General features: G+C 49.0%; 1 protein-coding gene and 1 long non-coding RNA gene across 2 annotated transcripts; one reads left to right on the forward strand and one right to left on the reverse strand.

The window, feature by feature from the left end:
* Nucleotides 1–672: 672 nt before the first annotated feature.
* Nucleotides 673–2,476, reverse strand: LOC109255404 (uncharacterized). The gene is made up of 2 exons (XR_002075223.2): nucleotides 2,206–2,476; nucleotides 673–1,211 (listed from the first exon to the last, which is right to left on the reverse strand). It is a non-coding gene; the product is annotated as an uncharacterized LOC109255404 (long non-coding RNA).
* Nucleotides 2,477–2,602: 126 nt separating this feature from the next.
* Nucleotides 2,603–20,714, forward strand: ACTA2 (actin alpha 2, smooth muscle). The gene is made up of 9 exons (XM_053910233.1): nucleotides 2,603–2,706; nucleotides 6,485–6,639; nucleotides 8,336–8,464; nucleotides 11,229–11,339; nucleotides 13,376–13,460; nucleotides 14,262–14,423; nucleotides 15,869–16,060; nucleotides 17,407–17,588; nucleotides 20,420–20,714. Exons 2-9 carry the CDS (start codon nucleotides 6,511–6,513, stop codon nucleotides 20,561–20,563), a joined length of 1,134 nt encoding a protein of 377 aa, XP_053766208.1. The 5' UTR covers nucleotides 2,603–2,706; nucleotides 6,485–6,510; the 3' UTR covers nucleotides 20,564–20,714.
* The last annotated feature ends 3,186 nt before the right edge of the window (nucleotides 20,715–23,900 follow it).

The following is a 23,900-nucleotide window of genomic DNA, read 5'->3' on the forward strand; positions in this document are numbered from 1 at the left end:
CTGAGAATTCCAGGACCCGGAGAATTTCAAGAACGGGAGAGGAGGGGTGCCTTGCTCTCACTGTGTCTTCTCAGACAAAATGAATTTTATGAGCTGAATAAAATAGCTAATGAGTGCGATCCGTCCAGAGGAAATAATTCATATGGCCTAAAGTTTTGACAGTGGCCAAAAAGTCACTTTCCTACCAGAATCCAGATTGTATGGATGGTCGCCAGCATTGACGTGGCCCAATTTAAACCTACCAGGTGATGGGGACAGAGAATAAGCAAGACATTGGTAGGCAATTATTGAATACTCACTGCTGACTCAGCTCTGGACTGGGCCCCAGAGAGCATTACACTTGTCCCAGATCTTAAGGGATTTACACTAAATCATCACTGGATAAGGTTACCAAGATGGTGTGTGTGATGTTTGTAGAACAGCACGTCTGAAGAGGATTCTTGACTATGTGCTTATAGTTTGGAATTTATTTTATAGTTTTCCTGAATTGCAATCAAGTCATCAGGCACTTCTGTTTTCCTAATTGGCCCGTAACTCCTTGGATACGGAAGGTATCTGGCCGCTTGGCTGGAGATTTCTTCGTGCACACACGCACTCATCCGATGCTGTTTTCTCTCAGTGGGGAGACTTGGATGGGGCACAACAGTATAAATCTCAAACCCAGACAGCGAGACCATTTAATCACTTGCTCGGAAGTTTATTTTAAGTTATAGGTCCTCCCTGGTTAGTATCATAGATGAAGAAAAGAGAGAAAGAGACGGGGGAGGGAGAGAGGGAAGGAGGGAAGGAGAAAGAAAAAAAGGGGGGAAAAACATGGAGGAAAGACCAAATCTTGAGTCTCCTTGCGTATCTGTTTATATCACAGTCTGGTTATTGCCAGAGCGGTGGATGTCCACGAGGAAGAAAATGACGTACGAATCATAAAGGTGAATACCCAGGCTCTTGTCCTTGGCGTTTAGAGGACCATTCACTTTACAAAGTTACCGAGCATGACACAGATTGTGTTTGAGACAGGAACATGACCTCTATACTCAGATTGGCCTCCTAACCAGGACAATAAGGAGTTTTTGCTTCACATGATCTCTGTGATTAAAAACCATTGGCTTCGTCTCCCAAGCCCAATTTTACATTATATTGTGTAGTCTTCATAGTTGAACGTTCAGACGGTTGTGTTTTCTGGTTGTTAAAAACTAGACACAGTTGAGAAAGTCCTGAAAAACAGAGAGAAATCTATTACTATTTAGTCTTTAGCCGTTTGAACTTTTCTCTTAAAAAATTTTTTTTAAGTTTATTTATTTTCAGAGAGAGAGAGAGAGAGAGAGAGCAGGGAGAGAGAGAATCCCAAGCAGGCTCCACACTGTCAGCGCAGAGCCCGATGAGGGGCTCAAACGCGCAAACCGTGGGATCACGACTTGAGTCGAAACCAAGGGTCGGAAGCTTAACGGACTGAGCCACTCAGGTGCCCCTGCCATTTGAAATCTTCTAACATTCAACAGTGCAATTTCTCAGAGATGAATATATGTGTATGCGTGTGCGTCCCACACGTCTAACATGCTAGACACAGTCACTGCACAGCTGGCCACAGCTGTAAAATAAAGCCATTGGTTCTGGGATTTTTCTCATGTATCGGCGGTCCAGAAATACCCGTGATATCCATCACAAATATTTCTATTATGGATTTAGTTAGAACCCTGGCTTGGAGGAGGGGAGCGGACAAACGAAAAGCCATGGAAGCTTATCCACTGACACTTGGGAACGAGAGCTTAAAGCCAGATTCCTGCCTCAACGACACTACCTGTCTTTGAGAAATGAGTGGGCCACCTGATCTCTCTCTCTCTCACCTGTCAAACGGGTCAGCAGGTAGAGAGCAGGGTCAGACAGACCCCTCAACTTGAACACGCCCCTTTCTCTCCCAAACTGCATCTACTGTTACTGCATGTTACTGTCCCTGAGTAACGTAGCCGAATGATTACGGCTGTTCCTTTGCTGCAGCGCCACGTCGATAGGCCTAGCTGATGTCCCCAAGTGGTGGAGGCCATGCAGACCCCCAAGGTCCTCTGTGAAGAACGTGGGCCCGTCAACCCTGCCTGCGTGTCAATTCCTGCTCCCACGAATACCATGCTTGGGCTCCATTTATCAACATAGCGTGACTACCATTAAATCATGGCACGCTCTCTCTCTATTTATGAACAGTTGAAACAATACCTTTCTTCATTGCAGGCCTCCTTTGTGGGAGAATGTTTTAAAAGTCCCTACTTCTCGAGGCCGCTCCTCTCTGTGCTCGGCTCTATTAGGAAATGCCCTGGAATGCCAGTGAGACCGTGGGCTGGCTTCTTCTGCGGAATGTGTAGACGGGGCGTGCACCTGCCCCACTGCTCGAGCCCAGGGCGTCCGGGCATCTCAGCAGTTGCTCTGAAGGCCCCGGGTGTTTATCTCCCCTCAGGCAGCTGACCTGCCTCCCTTTTCTTGAGCAGAGCAGTGGAATTTGGTGGAAGAGACCCAGACCTCCGGCCACCCAGATTAGAGAGTTTTGTGCTGAGGTCCCTATATGGTTGTGTTAGCCTGAACGCCAGGCCCAAGTCTATCTTTGTTCCTTGTTTGGGAAGCAAAGGGGAGGGAAGCAGGCCAAGGGGCTATATAACCCTTCAGCGTTCAGCTTCCCTGAACACCACCCAGAGCGGAGAAGCCCAGCTGAGCGCTGTCAGGGTAAGTGGCTCGGACCCAGGGCTGTGACTTCCCCATCCCGGCGCCTTGACATTACTCAGTGCACTCAGACGTCATCTGCAGAGATTTACTTGGGCTTGTGCCCTCTGCAATTTCTGAATGAACATTGTAGTACTAAGATGATTGTAGCTTTTAGCTTCCCATTATATCTAATATTAAGAACAAAGTTAAGATGCGGTTTGGCGTGGGGGGAGGAGGAAAGGAAGACAGAACAGAATCTGTGTGTCCCCTGCACCATCTGTTTATACTACATCCACAGCCCAGGTCTGGCTGTGCTCTTTCAGAGATGCAACCTAGCAATTTCCAGTAAGTTACGCATTTATTTCTACTTAGGCACCAGGGATCCTAGTACTTTTTGTGGTTCCCTTTGGCGTGGGGATTTTTCATCGGATGGTATTTTCAGGGCCGCTGGAGGCGCCTGGAAATGCATTTGAGAAGTGAACAGAGTCTAGTGGCCTCGTGTTTGGTATTGGCTGTTTACGTGCTCGCATCAGGGTTCCTGTGGCTGCAGTTGGTAGTGTCTTCTGTAGCAAAGGCATGTCTGTGAACTTACACTCCAGGCTGTGGCTCGCACGCTCCACTGGTCATTTGCAGCAGGAAACAGGCTGTATCTTTCTCTGTGAATAAAGAGGGAGGGAGCGGCTGACAACTGCTTGTGTGTCAGCCTAAGGGACGTCTGGTTTGCATTTCTCTCTCCCCGCAGCGAGGCGGCAGTCCCCGGGCTGAACCTGGAAATCGGGGCTTGGCTGCTTCAGCCCGGACTAGAGTTTCCACACTGAGATATGCCTTCATTCTGTGATCCATGACTAAATATGGTTTGCATTTCAAGACGGATGAGCTGGGAACTGTAGTGTCCTTCCTCCCCCACTACCCCCCCCCCCCCGCCTTCCCCACACTAACTACTCATTTTTGGCACAAGATGCAGGCAAAAGCAGTTGGAACAACCCCCCGACCAGGGTGCAGTTCCAAACGCAGACGCTCGTGTGTGTTTTACCTAATTAGGAAATGCTTTGCTCCAAACCCGGCTGCTCATTCAGGTCAGATAAGGCTTGGACATCACTGAGTCGGCTTCTTTCCGGGGACACAGAGACTTCTCCAATGACAGTGCTCATCCGAGAGATTAGAAAATCCCTCCTGGGCTTTTTTGTCTGTTTGTTTTGTTTTATACCAAATAAGAACACGTTTACCGACTTTTGAGATTTTTTAAATTTTCCGCATGTTTGCTGATGCTCTGGGGCAGCCTGCTTTTTCTGCAGTATATTCAAGCCCCAAGCCCTCCCGGCCAACAAAAGAGTTAGGGAAGGGGACGTGCGCTCCTGGTGACCGTCCTGTCACATTCTCAGAGCGTCCTATATCCAAGTATGTCGTCCTGTTTTCAGCTCTTTGGGTTTGGAAAGTCTGCTTAGTGCATCCACAGAGAGCCCGCCGCTGGTGCTGGCCGCCTCTGACACACGCCTCCGACTCTCACTTCTTGCCCTGTCTTGTCTCCTCTACGTATCTCACTTCTCCACTCCCCTCGTCCTTCTGTAGGACGGAAGCCAATCACAGGAATGCCGAGCGGTATCCAGCATCTGGAAAGGGCAGGGAGGGGTGGGGAAGGAAAGAGCAAGCCATTGGCAAGTCTTGTTTTCCATTCTTAGGAGTGGAATCCACAGGTCAAGGATCCCCATGCTACACCTGGAGGCAGTGTGGAAAGAAAGCAAAAACTAGAAATAAAGAGGACGGGATAATGATCATAGTGCTATCATGCTATCAATGATCATCCCTTTAAAACTAACATTTATGGGCATCCGTAATGTGTTTGCCACTACAAAGCATTTCAAATGCTTTTTAAAAATCTAACCCCCCATTGTAAGAGCTCTGTATAGCACATACTGATATTATTGCTGTTTTACAGGGAAGGAATCTGTGATTTAGAGATGTTAAATACCTTACTAGGTCGCAGCCTATAATCATCATACTCTGCCATCTCCGTGGTCCTAACTTTACCAGCTTTGGGATCTTGCATAAGTCACTTCAATGCCTTGAGTCTTGATTTCCTTGTTTGTCAATGGGAGAGAATAGTACCCGTCCTGGATTTTAAAATGCATCGCCTCAGTTGAGATTCATGCTTTTGCGAAGGGTTACACAGCATTCCGAAAGAAACAGCACTGATTTCATGGGAATGATCTGGCAGAGCTCCAGAACAAAAGCAAAAGTTGTTTGTTTTTTTTTTCTTCTTCTCCTACATCCCAGAAATTTCCTTTAAAGAATTGCATTTCATATCTGGGTCAGGGTGTGCAATGGGTTCACCAACTTAGAAGAATCTTCCTCAGCTTGAAATCCTAAGCTCTCAAAGTCGGGCAGACAACGGTGGGTGTCCCTCTTTTTATGGGATAATTCTGCTTGGAAAGATGGAAGGGAATCTGAATTGAAAGTCCAGGGGGTAGCCAAGGACATTTGGTCTCTGGTTCAACTCTGCCTCCAGTGCCCTGTGTGCCCTTGAGCAAAACACTTCCTCTGGGTTTTCTCATTAGTAGAAATGAGGGCATTGCATGCAAATGGTCTCTCTAATGGACCTGTTCTCCAAAGCTGCTGCTTTGTTCCCACTTTTCAGATTTTGTTATAGGCTTGGAGCTTAAGAGTTGGATATTCAAAATATTGAATACAAGCCCAATTTAGAAAATATTACAAAACCCAGGGTAGATCATTAAAAACACCTACAAAACCCACTGTCTCAAAATAATACTCATCAACATCTTGGCAAATACAATTGACCTGTTTTCAATGCATAAATGTACATTTTTAAATAGGATCATACAATGTTACTTTCTCTAATCTATTATTCTTACATAGAATATACCTTTTCCCTATCTCTTAATTTATCTTTCCTAATGACAGCAAAATATTATACTATGGTATGTGTAACTTATTAGACTCTCCCTCGCTTGGATTTTAGGTTAGCTGTTATTTTTATTAATGGAGAATAACTATGGCCCCTAAAATTTCAAGCACCTTGTTAGAAAGTTTCAATTGTTTTTAATGTTTCTCCAAAGGTAAAATAAAAGTTCTCAGGACCAAAAGAGATTTTTCTTTTTTTTTAATGTTTATTTATTTTTGAGTGAGAGACAGAGTGTAAGTAGGGGAGGGGCAGAGATAGAGGGGGACACAGAATCCGAAGCAGGCTCCAGGTTCTGAGCTGTCAGCACAGAGCCTGATGTGGGGCTCAAACCCACAAACCATGAGATCATGACTTGAGCCGAAGTCAGACACTTAACCAACCCAGACGCCCGGAGATTTTTCTTTTAAACACCTTCCATTCAACATTTCCAAATATTCACATGCAGCCTGGCCCTCAAAACCTACCTTTTAAAGAAAATAGTTAAAAGTTATAACATATCTAGAAAAATGTGTTCGGGCCAATGCAGACAGCATATTCCAGAAACTTCTCTCCCACATGACACGTTAATCGGATCTTCCTGTCTGCGCTCTGCGGTTGTTCATTTATTCACCTGCTTGGTTATTCTTTAAAGTGCCCACGAGCACCTGTGATGTGCTGGCCACCGTGCTAGAGGTCAGTTGTATGAATGTGGAAGTCTGAGTTCTGGCGTCAGTCTGATTACGGTACGTTGAGATAAATGCTGTGTCGTATAAGGGTCAGTGGAGTGCGCTCCGGGAGTACAGAGAAGGACCCCACATCCCTTCTGGAAGGTGGGAGTGGTCAGTGAAATGACATGGCTGCTGGATGACAGCGGGGGCGGCTTCCTTCCTGTTCCCCTAGGACCCTGTGAAGCAGCTCCAGCCGAGATGTGCGAAGAAGAGGACAGCACTGCCCTCGTGTGTGACAACGGTTCTGGGCTCTGTAAGGCCGGCTTTGCTGGGGACGATGCTCCCCGTGCCGTTTTCCCATCCATTGTGGGGCGCCCCAGGCATCAGGTGAGCAATATTGTACTGCAATTATGTAACGTGATGAATATCGCCACATCGACCATCGCGTGACAAGACACAAATGCATCCAGAGAACAACCGTATACCTTAAAACCACACGATGTCGCACACCAGATTTATTCAAGAAAAGGAAGGTTGGATTGCAGTAGAGCGAAACAGGGCCACACATCAGGCCCCTCTGTGACGGGGTGCCCATGAGTACCCACAGTCTGTCTATTGCTTTCTGCCCAGAAATTATGTGACCTTGTTAAAAATACACCTCTGGTGATGGATGTGTAGGAGTAAGTGTGAATTTCACATATGATATAGACAGATTGTCTGGTGGGTGCCTATCAGATGTAAAGTTCACCTATCAGATATAAGTTCACCTTTTTGTCTCATGATCATTATCATCATCATCAGAAATACTATGAGGTACCTAATAATGTGTACCTCAGCTACTCTTTGGAAAGAAACTAAATTAAAGGCCGAGGGCACTCACTCTCAAAGGTCTTGATATTAGATGAAAGTGAGCGTTGTTACTGAAGGTAATTTTACATACTTTAGGTGTCAATGAAATATATGTAGACAGCCACATGTTAATTTTATAGAACATTACATATAAACAAAATATTGGGGGCAACCATATGGTAAAAAACTGAGCCATATGGTAAAAAAAAAACCTCTCAGTTTTAGAAATTCTTCATGTCAGAAATATAGCTGCTCGTTGACCCTATCTGACTGATATTCGTGGCTCTCAGTTTGGCATACGGTCGCAAGAATGAATAATAGCCCCTTCCACTGAATGAAACCTGAGATGTTTCTTTGTTGAACTGTATGCATGGAGATATTTTGCACAAGCCACTATTTATGGATCTCTAGCAGCCATGCTGTTCTGCAATTCTAAAACAATCACCCCAGTGCAATTTAAAATCCCAGTAATGAGAATTCCCTTTCTTTTGTTTTTGTTTTTGGGGAGTTTTTTGTTTGTTTTTTAAGCTTCTCTTTATTGCGTTAAAGGGCACTTGTTGGTAGGAGCACTGGGTGTTATATGTAAGTGATGAATCATGGGACTCTATCCCCAAAACTAAGAGCACACCGTCCACACTGTATGTTAGCCAACTTGGCAATAAATTATATTAAAAAAAAAAAAAAAAACTTCTGCCTAGTTTAGGCAAATGTCTTACTGTTGACTGGTATGGATTTATCCATTAGAAACGAAGCACTGAGTGGTCATTTGTAGATATGATGCTTGTTCACATACTCTTGGGTGGGTGACAATTTTAATAGCTTAAGGGATTTATAAGAGCACAGTGCCATTTAACTAATATGTAAAATTTCATACATTCATTTAGCAAGTAATTGTTGAGTGACACATAAGTCCCTGGCAATTTGTTGTCGTGGTGAACAAGCCAACACAGCTTCTGTCCTAATAGAGCTTGCTAAGAAATACGGCAGACAAAAAAAACGCAACGTAAAGTTGCTTCCCCCGCAGGGCCCTCTGCTATTTGGAGACTGCTTCAGGCCTGTTGCCAATCAACTGAGGGATGTTGCTTCAGAGCATAGTGACCCTAAGACAGAATGTCATGTTCCTGATACCAAAAGGGGAACTTTCTACCGCAATGACTTAACCCTTTGTGACTGGATTGTCATCAGTCCACGAGTCCTGGGGGAGGCTGACTTGTGCTGTGTTGAATCTTTGCAGGGAGTAATGGTGGGCATGGGACAAAAGGACAGCTACGTGGGGGACGAAGCACAGAGCAAAAGAGGAATCCTGACCTTGAAGTACCCGATAGAACATGGCATCATCACCAACTGGGACGATATGGAAAAGGTACTGGAGGTTCTCTGTGTGCGGAGCCCTCAGGATGCCTGGTTTCTGTGGCTCCTGGCTCAAAGCATCTTGTTACTGTTGAAAAAAAAAATCCTGAAATACGTCTTTAAAAACACGCACACACAAATCTCTTGCCTAACAGGGTTTCTACACTAATCAGAGGGATACTGTTCTGTGGATTCGAACAGTAGCCATTTGCCAGTGGTGGGAATTAAGAGCCTGTTGCACTGGATTACCTTCCTAAGGCCAGCAGGTGGGGGGGTGGGCAGGGAGGGGGGAACAACACTCCCACTCCCGCCCCCTCACCGCCTACTGGAGGCAGGGAGGCAAGGACTCCCAGTGGAGGAGAGCTGGGTGAAGCCCCGCCCGGCCCATGCTCTTTTGGAAGCTTTCCATTAACTCACCCTGAACGTTTTTTTGAAGTATTTTAGTTTTCACTCTAGAAGGGAGAGCCGTGGCATTGTGGATTTGGGACATTCCTGAAAGTTCCCCAGTGCACTGAAGCGCAAGGAGCGGACAAACATTTTTCAATAAGTATTTGAGAAAGTGCCTCTCTGTGTTCTATGAAGAGGGTGCTTTAAAACCTCCCAGATTCATATAAAAGAGCTTCCGAGAAGAGTTAAATCCTAGGATTTTGATGTTTGGTATTAGGCATCATAGACACGCAAGCGATCGGAGAAAAAACAGAAAGACCAATGAGAACAAGACACTAGTTCTCTTAAGGTAGCAAAATATATTAGAACCACAATATCTGGACTTTTGTAAGCTCCCTACACACAGGCGCACACACAACTCACACATGCTCACACACATGCACATACAGGCACGCACACGCATACCCACGTGCACGCTCATTCACACACACGCACGCACGCTCACACAGACACACAGACTCACACACACACACAGGCACACGCATGTACACACGCTCTCAGAAAGTGGTATTGCCAGAATTGATCAGCAATAATGCCGAAGCCTCTAGCTGTCTGTAAAAATTGCGTTTCCTTAGGTTTGCTTAGTCTGAGAGGCTGGGTTTGGTTAAGGCTGCAGTTGGTGCTGAGAGACGCTATTAACGGCAGCAGGAAATGCTCTTAAGAGCTTCCCCGTGCGGGGGCGCCTGGGTGGCTCAGTCGGTTAAGCGTCCGACTTCAGCTCAGGTCACGATCTCGTGGTCCGTGAGTTCGAGCCCCGCGTCGGGCTCTGGGCTGATGGCTCAGAGCCTGGAGCCTGCTTCCGATTCTGTGTCTCCCTCTCTCTCTGCCCCTCCCCCGTTCATGCTCTGTCTCTCTCTGTCCCCAAAATAAATAAACGTTAAAAAAAAAAAAAATTAAAAAAAAAAAAAGAGCTTCCCCGTGGAGCTGGCAGCATCTCAGACCGCAGGCAGAACACTGGGATGAATAAAGTCATCATTTCTAAAATCTGAATTTAAAGCGTCTTCGGGAGAGAGAGAGAGAGAGGCGAGGGGGGTGGGCAGAGAGGTTTGTGGACGGGGCCGGGGGGGATAAGCTGTATCGTCAGTGCTGTTCCAGAATAACCACAGTATATAATATGACTGGCGGGATTTCTTGAGCTCTCTGCCATTTCTGCTCCCCCAGAGGGGTATAACTTTCAAGCTCCCTAGTTCTTTTCTAGAAACCGCAAATTCAACACCGGAGAGACTGGGACAAGATCAATCTAGCTTTCGTCAATTTGTCAATTTTCACAAGCTGTTCCTGTTTTGTTTTCATTCTGGATGAATCTAATACTCCTGGTGCCAGGGGAGAATTTCCAGGCCTTTAGAAATCATTAATTTAGACTTCTTTGCAATGGTTTGTTCTCTTTGGCATCTGATGATTAAAGAGGATGCTCAACCATGAAGCAAACTCACGACCAGAGTACATCACACAAACACGCTATGAATAGGAGCAGGCTTTTTGGGAAGCACCTGAAGGTCAAGCACCTGACCACCAATGGGAGGTCCTGAGGGCACCACGGAAGGCAGTCTTCAGCCAGCCCTGGAGAGCAAGGAGGGGAGAGAGGAGGCGGGGAGACCTGTCCTCTTAGCATATATCGCAGAGGGAAATTTCCTGAAGTGTATTAAAAAGGGCAACTAGATTTTTTTAGGTCAGCTTCATTCTCCCATTCCCACATTCACTCATTTGTCCTCTTGCTTGCTAAACTAAACCATTTTGCTGTGAATATTCACTAAAGTGGAAGGAGGAGGAAAGACACGGTTTGCGCCTGGCTGGCTCAGTCGGTAGAGCATGAGACACCTGATCTCAGGGTTGTGAGTTCCAACTCCACATTGGGCACAGAGATTACTTTAAAAAAAGATATAGTTGAATAATAAGAATATTCATTCTGGGTCAGACCCTGGACTCAATAGTAACTGTAGGGCTCTTGCAAAGACATACTAGTTATTTTGATATTACCCATGGTGAGGTGAGCCGAGAAGGGTTAAAATTTGCCTAAGCTCACACAACCAAGAAATGGGGGATTAGAACCCGTTTTGACTTCAGATTCTGTGCTGTGAGCCACCATGCCATCCTGGCCCATAGTCCTGGGTTTGGGATTTTGCTCAGTCGCTTACGAGCTGTGAACCCTTGGGTAAGTTACGCACAATCTCTGGGCTGCGGTGCCCACGTCAGTAAAGTTGTAGACATCTGATGAGTGCTTGTAACATTCTGCTTGATCCTGGTTTCATTTAGCTCATTCCGGCCCCTCTCTGGGGTCTGCAGCCTTCCGTGACGTTGCATCATTGTGTTTCTCCTCCGTCCCCCGCTAGATATGGCACCACTCTTTCTACAATGAGCTTCGTGTCGCCCCCGAAGAGCATCCAACTCTGCTCACCGAGGCGCCCCTGAACCCCAAGGCCAACCGGGAGAAAATGACCCAGGTGAGCATCCACTCCAGGATCCAGCATTTGGGGTTAGGGGACAGTCCTGTTGGAAAGGGGCGGGGCAGGACAGCAGAGAGATAGTGCGCCCAGCGGCCCCCTCACAGACCAACAGCTTTCCAGGGACTCCGGGGAGGCCAGAGACAGTAGCGTGGCCGTGGTAACTCACATCCTTACTGCAGAAACTGCCCCGTGACTCCAAAAGCAATAGGAAATGAAAATATTTCATTGTCAAAGGTGTTACGTTAGCTTAAAAACTTCCAAGGAGAAATCGTTTCAAAGTACGGCAGGAAGTTGGTTCTTAGGTCAGAGAGAGGTTTGCAAACTGGATCTGTCACTCATCAGCTACGTGAGTTTAATGAAGCCACTTCATTTCTTTGAGTTTTAGTTTCCTTGTCCATCTATACATGGGGAATAATATTAGTGCTATCACTTTTCAGAGGGCTGACGTGAAGATCAACGAGGCAAAATGTTAAATGTGTTTCATGGTGCCTCATATAGTAAACATTCAACAAAGGATAGTTCATTTATTTATTTTTTTTAATTTGTTTTTGAGAGAGAAAGAGACAGAGTGTGAGCAGGGGAGGGGCAAAGAGAGGGAGACACAGAATCCAAAGCAGGCTCCAGGCTCTGAGCTGTCAGCACAGAGCCGGATGCGGGGCTTGAACTTGTGAGCCACGAGATCATGACCTGAGCCGAAGTCGGATGCTTCACCGAATGGTTTTTATTGGCACTCTTGTGACTAGGCTGAAACTCAAAGACCTTATAGCAGGAGACCATCCATTCCACCAGCCAGACAAGGTTTCCAGTTTGGATGAGCTATCGAATAAAAAATCTGATGTCAATTTAACACTTGTTATAGTTAAGCTCTGGGTTAAGAATTTTACATGCATGGTCTCTTTAAATCTTAGCAATGCGAAGCATGTTATATTATATAAATGACTATATAATTATATATCTGATTATATAAATGAATCATTCAAGGATCCAATACATAAGACTGTCCCAAGGTCACACAGCTAGACGTGCCAGAGCCTGGAACTGACCTAGGATCTTTTGGCCTTGGAGAACAATCCATAGACATCATAGAAATACTGTATGGCTTCTTCCCCAGAAGAGCTCTTGCTGATTACCCCAACACATGCATGGTCATTCTCTCCAGGGGACATCTGTGTGCCTGGGAGTCACTCCGTGAGGCAAGCGATGTCATTTCTGATGGGCGTGATCGTCCTTGTGAATGGTGCGGAGGCAGAAAAATATTTGGGAAGCATGGCTCTCTAGCAAACAATGTCAGACATTCTGGGGGATGGCCCAGGGGGGGCTTCGCCGATGGAGAAATGGAGGCCCGTGCCCACGTTTGTGGGCACACACTTCTCATGAGTGACCTGGAGGGGCTCCCATTCTGATCTTGTCCCCACACCACATGAGTTGAGGCCCTGCCATTCACACGTGGTCCTCTGCTATCAGTGGGCAGATCTTGTCTTCCAGGAATCAAGGTCTCGACCACAGCAGCCAAAGTGGCCTCAGAGTCTAGGGCTGGCATTGACTCAGCAGCTCCCTGGAAAGTGGAAGAGGTTAAAAGGAACTTCAGACAAATCACAGAACCGGGCTAATCCAAACCCATCTGAGCTTCTGGTTTAAAAGGTCTTCTCCTGTAGACTAGAGACGTCAAAACCGGAATGCTGTCTTTCCTTGGTCTTTTGGCTTTGATATCATGCGTGCGTCCTCGACTGTCCACACTCAAGCTCCCCTAGACCAAACTCCTCCGTTCACAGTTGAGACACCAGAAAGGAAGGCCACAGAAGTCAGCTGTTAGTCTGGCGAGCCCTCCTGGGTCACACTGGAGCCAGGGCCAAGGCCAGAGCCCGCACAGCCCCTGCCAGTCACATGTGCACCTCCCCCTTGCCCCAGTCTCCTCTGCCCAGAGCCAGGTGGGCCCATCTGTATTCTGAGCCCACCCGCAAGAGGTGCTCCCCTGAACATTCTTGCTGAGACTGGAGACATCACTAACTTAAGCTCTTTCGGTTGCTTTGCAGATTATGTTTGAGACGTTCAATGTCCCGGCCATGTATGTGGCTATTCAGGCGGTGCTGTCCCTCTACGCCTCTGGACGTACGACCGGTAGGTGGACGCGGTATTGGGAGCCCCGACTGGAAGCACCATCCGTTGTGGGCTTTGATGGTTATCAACATGGGGTTTGGATGGCCTGGGGTGGGGGGTAGTTAGAACTGACAGGGCCAATCCCAGCCCTGAAAGGTCTTCTTTCCACCTTTAAAAACAAGCCCTGGAGGGGTGCCTGGGTGGCTCAGTTGGTTGAGTGGCTGGCTCTCGATTTCGGCTCAGGTCATGATCTCACGGTTGGTGAGATCGAGCCCCAAGTCAGGTTCTGTGCGGAAAGCGTGGAGCCTGCTTGGGATTCTCTCTCTGTCTTCTCTCTCTGCCTCTGCTCGTGCTCTCTCTCAAAATAAATAGGGGTGCCCGGCTGGCTAAGTCGGGAAGTGCCCCACTTCGACTCAGGTCATGATCTCATGGTCCGTGGGTTTGAGCCTCACGTCGGACTCTGTGCTGACAGCTCAGACCCTGGAGCCTGCTTCGGATTCTGTGTCTCTCTCTCTGCCCCTCCCCTGCTTGTGCTCTATCTCTGTCTCTCAAAACTGAATAAATGTTCAATAAACAAACAAATAAGTAAATAAGCTTAAAAGAAATAATGAAAATAAGCCCTCAAGCTCCTATTTCCAGCAGGACTTTTTCTCTCTTCCTGTTCTTTCTTTATGTTCCCCAAGCCTGTCCTGCCTCGCCTATCCTACCACATGCTTTCTCTCTTTTTCAAGTCAGAGGCTCAGAAACTCCCCTTCTCCTGGGCCAGCCAGGGACCACGCACCAGGGGCCGTGGTGACTTTTGTCGTGCGATTTGTCCCCCAGGCATTGTGCTGGACTCGGGAGACGGGGTCACCCACAACGTGCCCATCTACGAGGGCTACGCCCTGCCCCACGCCATCATGCGTCTGGACCTGGCCGGCCGCGACCTCACCGACTACCTCATGAAGATCCTGACCGAGCGCGGCTACTCCTTCGTGACCACCGGTGAGTGAGGCCCGTGGGAGTGAGGGGCGGGGGTGCAGGGGCCGCGTCTTCTTCACGGGAACCTCGAGGACCCTGGCCACCATCCAGGGACATGACGCGAGGGGACCGTGCAGCTGGCAAGGCCTGCCTCGGACGCTCAGAGCAAAGCACGGCCTTCTTTCTTGAGAAGAATGGTGAGAACCTCCAGCGTAAGCTCGTCAGGGGCCTGTTACTTGGACACTTTTTAACCTCCTCTGTTCACAAATGGGAAGCTGAGAGTGCAGAGATGGAACGCAATGAATGTGGCACACTGGTTGGCGGGCTTGGTGACATCTAGGTAGGGCGTGGGTCCCAGTTCTGCCACGCACTAGTGGGGGTGACCCAACTCACCAGCCTGCGGCCTCCTCATCCGTGAATAAGGTTTCACCCCCGACGTGATTGCCGGATTAAGTGATACCGACACTAATTCAGTGTTTGTAAGTCAGTAATTCAGTGATTGTTCGCTGGCATGAAGGCCAACCTGGCAGGAAGCTATCCATGTGTCTTTGGCCTCTGTGTTGGTGGCCCCCAGTGCGAACTTACAAGGCAGAGTCCCACGGTGCTAGACATGTTGGGATGTCCTCCACTAACCGCCTTCCCTCCACTCGTCAGCCCTAACCGCCTTCCCTCCACTCACCGGTCAGGTGCTGTCCAAATATCTCAGTTTCTGGACATGCCTCAGGTTTATTATAGACTCTGAGCTTGAGCCCTGTGGATGTTCAGGCTTCCTTCTGGGGTAGGGAGGTGAATTAATTCCTACATTCCTCTTCTCCCCGCAAAGAACCCCAGAATATCTCCCAAAGGTTCCAGGGGCCTGGATGGAACCCATAGCTTAGAAGTTCCAAGTGTAGGAATCTGGAAGGGACTGGCCGCCCGCTTCCTCCACACCTCCTTCAATATGCATCACTGAGCCTTCTGGTCTAGGACTGGTCCTGAGCCAGGGCCTGCCTCCTTCTGGAAGGTAATGGATACACCAGTGGTATAGCTACTGGGCCAAGCACTGTGGATCTGTGGAGCTTTTTGAAAACCGTGGGGCCCCAAAGCATAAGATTTCAGCATAAGACTTCCTGGTCAACCAAAAATCCAATATGACAAACTAGTATAAAACAGTTATAACAGAGAGTGAACCGTTGCTCCCGAAAAAAAGAAAACATAAGGTACAGAAGGCTGCCCTCCTCTGCGCCTTTCCCTGGCTCGCTCCTTTCACTCCTGCCCTGCATTTCCCAGACAATCTTTTCCACGAGTCCACCATTCTGCCAGGGACAGAGTGGTTCCCTCAGGGACTCTCTATAGTTTCATTACCATTGCGGATGTGGGGCTCTAGAAGGGTGAACTTACACCCCGTGAACCCACACCGTGGGAGAGACTGATGTGAGGCAGGTGGGTTTTTAGCACAGGTACAAACCCTCGTGTCTGTATCTTGACAGCCGAGCGTGAGATTGTCCGGGACATCAAGGAGAAGCTGTGCTATGTAGCTCTAGACTTTGAAAATGAGATGGCCACAGCCGCGTCCTCCTCCTCCCTTGAGAAGAGCTACGAGCTGCCCGACGGGCAGGTGATCACCATCGGGAACGAGCGCTTCCGCTGCCCGGAGACCCTGTTCCAGCCGTCCTTCATCGGTGGGTCCCAGCGTCCCGTCCCTGGGAAGGGGAAGGCACCCTAGCCCCTTGCATCCCCCTAGCCCCTGGCCATCAGCATCCTTCTACACGGGGGGGGGACATGTGACAGGGGCCACAGGACCAAATGCATTTCTAAACCAGGGCAAGGGAAAGAGTGTCCCAGTTTTAGAGAGAGAAGGAGGCCAGGAAAGGAGTGTTTTTTCCTTATTTATTTTGAGAGAGAGACAGGAAGAGAAAGTGCAAGCAGGGGAGGGGCAGAGAGAGGGAGAGAGAGAATCCCAAGCAGGCTGTGCTGTCAGTGCAGAGCCCAACGCAGGGCTTGAACTCATGCACCGTGAGATCATGACCTGAGCTGAAACCAAAAGTCAGACACTCAACTGACTGAGCCACGCAGGTGCCCCAGGAATTTTCTTTCTAAGCAAACACTGTCCGTGTGTCTGGAGAATGGTGAACAAATCAGATCTTGCCTGTGCCGAGGACACAGTGGAGCCATGGACAGATGGGGAGGATAACATTGAATGCTGGGACTGGGGGAGGAGTGGGGCGGGAGAGAGAAAAATGGAAGAGCCTGTTCCCACATGAGCACTGACCTCGGACAAAGGTTAGCGCTGTTGTTTACAGAGGGTGGGCTCTGGGACGGGGGAGCCCGGGCTCAGTCTCAGTTCTACTTTCATGATCTTGGGAAGGAAGGCCACTTAACGTCCCCAAGCCTCTGTGTCTTCATGTGTAGAATGAGGATTGTGGGGCCCCTGGGTGGCTCAGTCAATTAAACATAGGACTCTTGATTTCCGCTCGGGTCATGATCTCACGGTTCTTGGGTTTAAGCCCCGCGTCCGGCTCTGTGCCGACAGCTCGAAGCCTGCTTCAGATCCTCTGTCCCCCTCTCTCTGGCCCTCCCCCCTCTCAAAAATGAAGAAACATAAAAAAAGAAGAGAAAGGAGCCTTGTCCAAATCGGATGAAGCACCTCCCCGGGGAGTCAGTGCCCTGAGCTATGGCAGGGGCGCTGGCTCTGCACGGGACCCTCTGTGGGGGGCCTGAAGGCTCTGCCCTTCCTTGCACCCCACCTAGAAGTGAGTCTGTTAAAGATCAGCGATGTGATGTTGTAACCCTCCGCCCCTACGGTGCCCCATCAGGGCCTCCTCGCTAGATCAGACATGGGAGCACAGGGAGCATTACCAGAGCCTTCTGGTCGCTCGGATGGGCGGTTCTTACACTGTGGTTCCTGCCGAGCTTCAGCCCACTGTGAGACCCCCCCCCCCCCGCCCCAGAGGCTCATACGGGTCTTCTGCGTCCGACCTGGGTGTCGCCCACCACCCGAGGGTCATGGCTTGTGTCTCCTTTGCAGGGATGGAGTCTGCCGGCATCCATGAAACCACCTACAACAGCATCATGAAGTGCGACATTGACATCAGGAAGGACCTGTATGCCAACAACGTCCTCTCCGGGGGCACCACCATGTACCCGGGCATCGCCGACCGCATGCAGAAGGAGATCACCGCCCTGGCGCCCAGCACCATGAAGATCAAGGTACGGTTCGGGGTCAGATGCTACGGTTCTGCTGCTGGAGGTACCGACCCCGTCACCAGACGTGACGGGCTCTTCAGAGCAACACGTGTTACTTACGTGTGCTCATGGGTTCCAGGACTAGGTGGTGGGTCCACGTCCACACGTTCCACTCTTTATTTTTATTATTATTGATGTTTATTTTACTTTGAGAGACACAGAGAGAGAGCATGAGCAAGGGAGAGGCAGAGAGAGAGAGAGAGAGAGAGAGGAGAGAGAGCGCGCATCCCAAGCAGGCTTTGTGCTGTCACTGCAGAGCCTGACGTGCAGAGCCATCTCACAAACCATGAGATCAGGACCTGAGCAGAAATCAAGGGTTGGACACTTAGCCAATGGAGCCACCCAGCCGCCCCCACAAATTCCACTCTTTATTGGCTATAAGTCAGTCCAGTTCATAAGAGAAGCTAAGTTATTCCATACAAAATTTAATCTACAATTATCTTGTCTATCAACTACTTTCAGGTAAAGGTCACCAAAGCTCCCGTGCGTGCGTATCCCTTTATTTGTTTTATGGAGATATAACTCACGTATAACATTGGATTCGTTTCAGGTGTACAACCTAATTCAGTATTTGTATATATTGTGAAGCGATCACCATAAGTCTAGACGATTTCCGTCATTGCTCTTAGAAATACACGCGTGTCGTTTCTCCCCATCACAAAAATAGTGCATCCACGTCTCACCGAGACATTTAAAAAAAGTCAGAGGAGCCACACATATTTCTGAAGAGGCTGAAAAGCCGTGGGTTCAATAGCATCCGCTCCTCCTTCCACTACTAAAAGTGATCACCTGTCGGTGGCCGGGATTAGCGTTGGGTCGTCATCTCTGTCTGGGGCGCCTTTTGATCCGGGCGCTCAGAAGCGCAGAATCACTCCAGAATGAGCCAGCTCAGTCCCCGAGCCACCAAAGACCCTTCTATTGTGTTCCGAGTCCCAGCGAAGCGAACTCAGAGATTAAACAGACACCGTTCTTTGGAGGCGAACTTACATGTGCCCGGTGATTCCCGAAAGCTGTTATCACTCTCTGAAATCAGAAGGCCCTGCTGGGACTCTCTGACCCCTGTCACAGGGAGCGGGGGAAAGGGCATTCCACGTGCAGATCACACACACGAGAAGTGTTCGGGCACCTTCTCTGTGATTTGCACTCCCTTCTCTTTCTCGGGAAGAGGGTCTGCAGATCACGTACAGAGTTCCAGACCAGAGCTCTCGGCCTGCGTCCCGGGCTCTGAAAGACTGCATGGTGACAGGAGAGACAGGTTCCTGAGGCTGGTGTTTCTTGGATGCTCCTCTGATCGGCTGTCTCCCCCCCCAACCCCACCCCACCCTGGAGGGAGAGACAGGAAACCAGCTCCTGGCTCACGGACAAAGCCAGCCTAGGTGGGGGTGCGTTACAGCAGCTGCAGCCAGAACTGGCTGGCTCCTGCTCCTCCAGACTCAGCTTCTGGAATAAAATGAATATGGAACTTTGGGCTCCGGTGCGGTGAGAGAACACCGTTAAAAACCTGGGGCAGTAAAGGTTACGACATTAGGCGAAACTGAAACTGGAAGGGGGCTATAGAAACCCTGCACTGGCTTTAACCACTTTTCCGTAAATCTAAAATTACCCCCAACTGGAAAAGTTACTTCTAAAATGAAACGAAATGAAACAAACAAACAGACAGACAAAAAACCACCTGGGAGAGGTCCGGGTTTGAATACTGGGTCTGACAGGCATACAGCCAGTGGGACCTACGCCTGTGCTCCAACGTCTCTCGGGGCCACCTGGCTGGCTTAGTCGGTAGAGCACGTGACTCTTGATCTTGGGGTTGTGAGTTTGAGCTCCCCATCGGGCGTGGAGTCTGCTTAAAGACGACAACAACAACAGCAGCAACAACTCTCTCAGCCTCAGTTTCCCCACGTGTGGCAGGGCACTACTCAATACTCTTTAAAGTGGTTATGAGAATAATTCATGTAAAACGTTGAGCATAGTAGGCACGTGGTAAGCACGCAGTGAAAAGCAGCTACTTGTATTCAAAAATAAATGTTCAAACGGAGCTTGGGGGGTAAACAGAAATGAAACCTTTCCGCCAGGGTTTCAGAAATACCTTGTCTTTTTTGCCCAAATGTCCACCTTTGTTTCTACCCAAGAATCTAAGTCTGGAGTGGATTTGGGACTGGCTTAACTGTAGCTATCTGTGTTTTGGGCGATGGCAGGTGGAGGGGGCCCCTGGACCCCGATTCACTGCTCTCTGCGTCCAAACCATTCATTTAAGAAACGTGAGCATGGCCTGCGTGTCAGGCCTGTGCAGCGGGAAAGCCAGTCAGGGCAGCTCAACTGGGAGCCACCCCCAGGGAAGTGGTCATCCATCCGGGGGACCCCACGGTCTCAGTAGACATAATCAGGTGGAGCAAGACTTGTCTCGTAAGTTCTGGCACAATCAAAGCTTCTCGTTGAGGATGCTGGTGTCGTGCTGAGTTCTGAGACACAGCGTCTGAGACGTCATCAGTGTTCTTGAGCAGAGGCCGTGCAGGATTTGGGGCCCACATTTAGTTTCTCATTTCATAGACCAACCCCCTTAGAGTTGTTACAGGTGCTTTGGAATAGATTGTGTAAAAGAAACCAGAGGAACAAATGCGCACATTGGAGAGTCTCTAACTTCACAGCCTAGTCACATCCCTTGGGTTGGGGTTGGGGTTGGGGTTGGGGTTGGGCATCTGACAGCCAAGACTGTCCCTGGAACCTGAGCTGTGTGGACCATGGTGGCATGGTCCTACCCTAATTCGCTAACAGTCCTTCTTTCTCCTCCCGGCCAACAGATCATTGCCCCTCCGGAGCGCAAATACTCTGTCTGGATCGGGGGCTCCATCCTGGCCTCTCTGTCCACCTTCCAGCAGATGTGGATCAGCAAACAGGAATACGACGAGGCCGGGCCATCCATTGTCCACCGCAAATGCTTCTAAAACACTTCCTTGCTCTCTTGTCTGTCTCTGGCACACAACTGTGAATGTTTTGTGGAGTAACGCCTTCGATTCTTTTCCAAATCATTCCTAGCCAAAGCTCTGACTTGTTACCTACGTGTTTTTTAATAAATCTGAAATATGTTACTGGTAACCTGCGGCCTTGGCCTCTGCCCCTCTCAGGTTTCTGTAGGGGGACCTTACCCGTTACATCGTGGCTCCCTCTGGTGGCACATCCCGGGACATGACAGGGCTGTGGACGTGCTTCCCAGGAAAAGGTACACTCACACTAACCTGGGAAGTTCCAACTAAATGCTCGAAGTGGAAAGAATTTGAAAATACACAGGTACATGGAAACATGGATGAAAGTATATCAATAGGATAACCCACAGTGACTTCACAACCTGCCGGGCCATTATATCACTTTGCTGTCTTATGACCTCAGTACCGGTAGCCTTATATGCGAATACAGAATAGTAACTTCGTGTATTACACACGCACAGATGTCTGATTATAATATATATTAAACACATACGAAACATAATAAATATACAGATTTTCCTTGACCTACAACAAGGTTACAGCCCAACAAATTCAACCCGAGTTGAAAACATCGTAAGTTGAAATGCTTTTTCCGTACTTAAACCTACCGAACGTTGGAAATTACCCCAGGCGACCTTAAACTTACACTTACAGTAACCTCCAGTTGGGCAGGATCATCTACCACAAAGCCTATTTCATATATTAAAAAGGTGTTGGGTGTCTCATATAATTTATGAAGTACTGTAAAGTGAAAGACAGGATATGGGTACAGAGTGGCGGGAAGGGGTCTGTCGTTGACCCCACGAGCTGTATTCTCTGCTCCCGCCCAGCCTCGGGAGAGAGGGAACCACACAGAGCACTAGCCCCGGGGAAAGATCGAAATTCAAAGTACAGTTTCTACTGAATGCCTTTTGCTTTCACACCATCCTCAAGTCGAACCATTGTGAGCTGGGACCATCCGTATATTAGAAGAAAGTGTGACTTTTAAGTCTTTCAGAGGAAACAGATTTTTTTTTCAAAAACAAGAAACAGCGCTCTAAACTCTCATTACACAACTGGATCATCGGTTCCCCTCCCCTCGGTCAATATCTGTGCCTGAAAAGGAGGCTCTGGATCTATTCACACGAGAAGGGAGGGGGCGTTAGCAATACCAGCCGAGGACCACTGTGTCCGTCATCATACAGGGGATTTTATAAACATCCTCCCTCGTGTGTTCTTCAGAACGATGTGGGCACAATCTTGTGATCGCGTCCATTTCACAGATGAAGAAACAGACGTTCCCTTAACATCATCATTAGGAAGAGCTGCCAACTTCCACTTCTCTTTTACCGATTTGGCCTGGGAGGTGCCAAGGTGCACAGAGACATCTTCCCTACCCGTAAGGCCCTTCCTCTCAAGTGCTTTTCTGCCCAGGCTGCTTGGCGTCCTCGGCGGATAATCCAGCTGGGGGCCGCTCATCCTGTGTGTGAAAGTCCGAGTGGGATCAGTCACCACTGGTGGTCCTTCGAGTGAGGGGTCTCTGTCCATCGCGGCATCTTACCGCAGAGATTTACGCACGATTTGCTATCTGTTTGGCCCAGAAAGTCCACGCTTCTCTGGCCCTGTCGCTTGAACTAATGAAGACGAATAGCACAAATAAAAAGAGCTGACGTGTGCTGGGAACTGTCCTGAGCAGATTCTATACCAAACCTTTACACTAGGACCTCATTTTATCCCACAAGAGCCCTGTGCACTTGGTATTCCTCCTGCCCTTTAACAGATGAAGCAACTGAAGCTGTGAGTGGTCCTGCCCCTGGCAGAGGGGCAACTTGACCTTGGTTCCAAGCCCGGTTCTTAGCTACTAGGCTGCTGTGTCTCAAGGAGTAAGCCATACAGGTCAACGTCATCGGGGGCTCCTTTTAAACGGGCACATTCTTGGGTCATAACCAAAGCGTACTGAGCTAGAATCTCTGGAACCACGGCTAGGGGCTTGAGTTTTTGTCCGATTTCTCTGGTGAGAGGCCCCCGGGGGGCTCACTCAGTTGAGCATCTAAATCTTGATTTCATCTCAGGTCATGATCTCACCGTCGTGGGTTTGAGCCCCACATCAAGCTCTGCGCTGACAGTGTGGAGCCTGCTTGGGATTCCCTCTCTCTCTTTCTCTGCCTTTCCCAGTTTCTCTCTCTCTCTTTCTCTCTCAAAATATTTAAAAAAGATTTCTCTGATGCCTCTTTTGCACAGCAAAATTTGAGAAGCACTGTAACATGCTGTGACGGAAGGAAATTTCCCAGTTGCAGGATTACACTTACCAGGCAAGGGCGCTCCCCTACGTCCTACACTTGAACTTAGGCATTAGTGCAGACACCCTGCAGCCAGATCGCTTTGGTAACTGAGGCAGAAATCACCAACCGTTCCCGTCATCACTGCAGAGTTTACATAAAGTAAAACAAATCCCCCCACTGTCCTACTCGTATCCACCACCAGAGGACGCGGGCTCTCTGGTCAGCGAATGAGGGCTTGGAATAGTCCCAGGATCTGAAGGAGCCATGGCCAGAGGGCGCGACCAGGAGAGCCAGAACCACTCACTAAATGAGCCTAAGTGAGTCGCCCCTTCCTTGTGAGCACCCAGCTTCAGTGTCTCCGCACCGTGCACAGTCCTAGAGCAACACCTCCTCCCCTTGATTCCATAAGATGCCCCGTGATTCGAAGGGCTGGACAGAGTCTCGTGGATGAGCCCGAGATGAATCTCGAGGAGATAAAACCAGCAACATAAGTCTTTGTCGTCAGCGTGGCATCATTCCTGCAGCCAGGCTGAGCTCGAGGCTCTCCAGTAGGATTTCGGACACAGAACGGCCTGGAGAAGAGTTCCTGAGTGCGGTGAGGGAGGAGGCTGTCTGAGCCAATGCACACAGCTCCACCAGGAGCCATGGCTACGACTAAGCCTATTCAAAAAGATTTGGAGGGAAAAAAAGAGATGGAGAAGAGGAGGCGGGGGAGGAGGAGGAGGAGGAGGGCAGCCCTAGGTGTGGCTGTTCCTCATCAGCTCACGAAAACCAGAGTGCAAGCACTGTTCATCCCTGGGAGACCCAGGTTAACTCAGGTACCGTCTCCAGAGCACCTGCTGTCAGCGAGGACTGGGGCAGGTGCGAGCGCCATGAAGACAAGAGGCAAGGTTCTGCCCACATGGAACTTTCGGTCTACGAGGAAGATGGACGTTGAACAGGTGGCTGGGTGCTCTGTGAGGATTACAAAAGTGGACACGTGCATGTGGGGTATCTTACAGCCAGGGGCTCAGGGGAGGCCTCCCTGGGGAGGTAAT

This window comes from Panthera pardus, unplaced genomic scaffold, assembly GCF_024362965.1.
Source record: "Panthera pardus isolate Hobbes unplaced genomic scaffold, ASM2436296v1 HiC_scaffold_22, whole genome shotgun sequence".
Taxonomy (NCBI): Eukaryota; Metazoa; Chordata; class Mammalia; order Carnivora; family Felidae; genus Panthera; species Panthera pardus.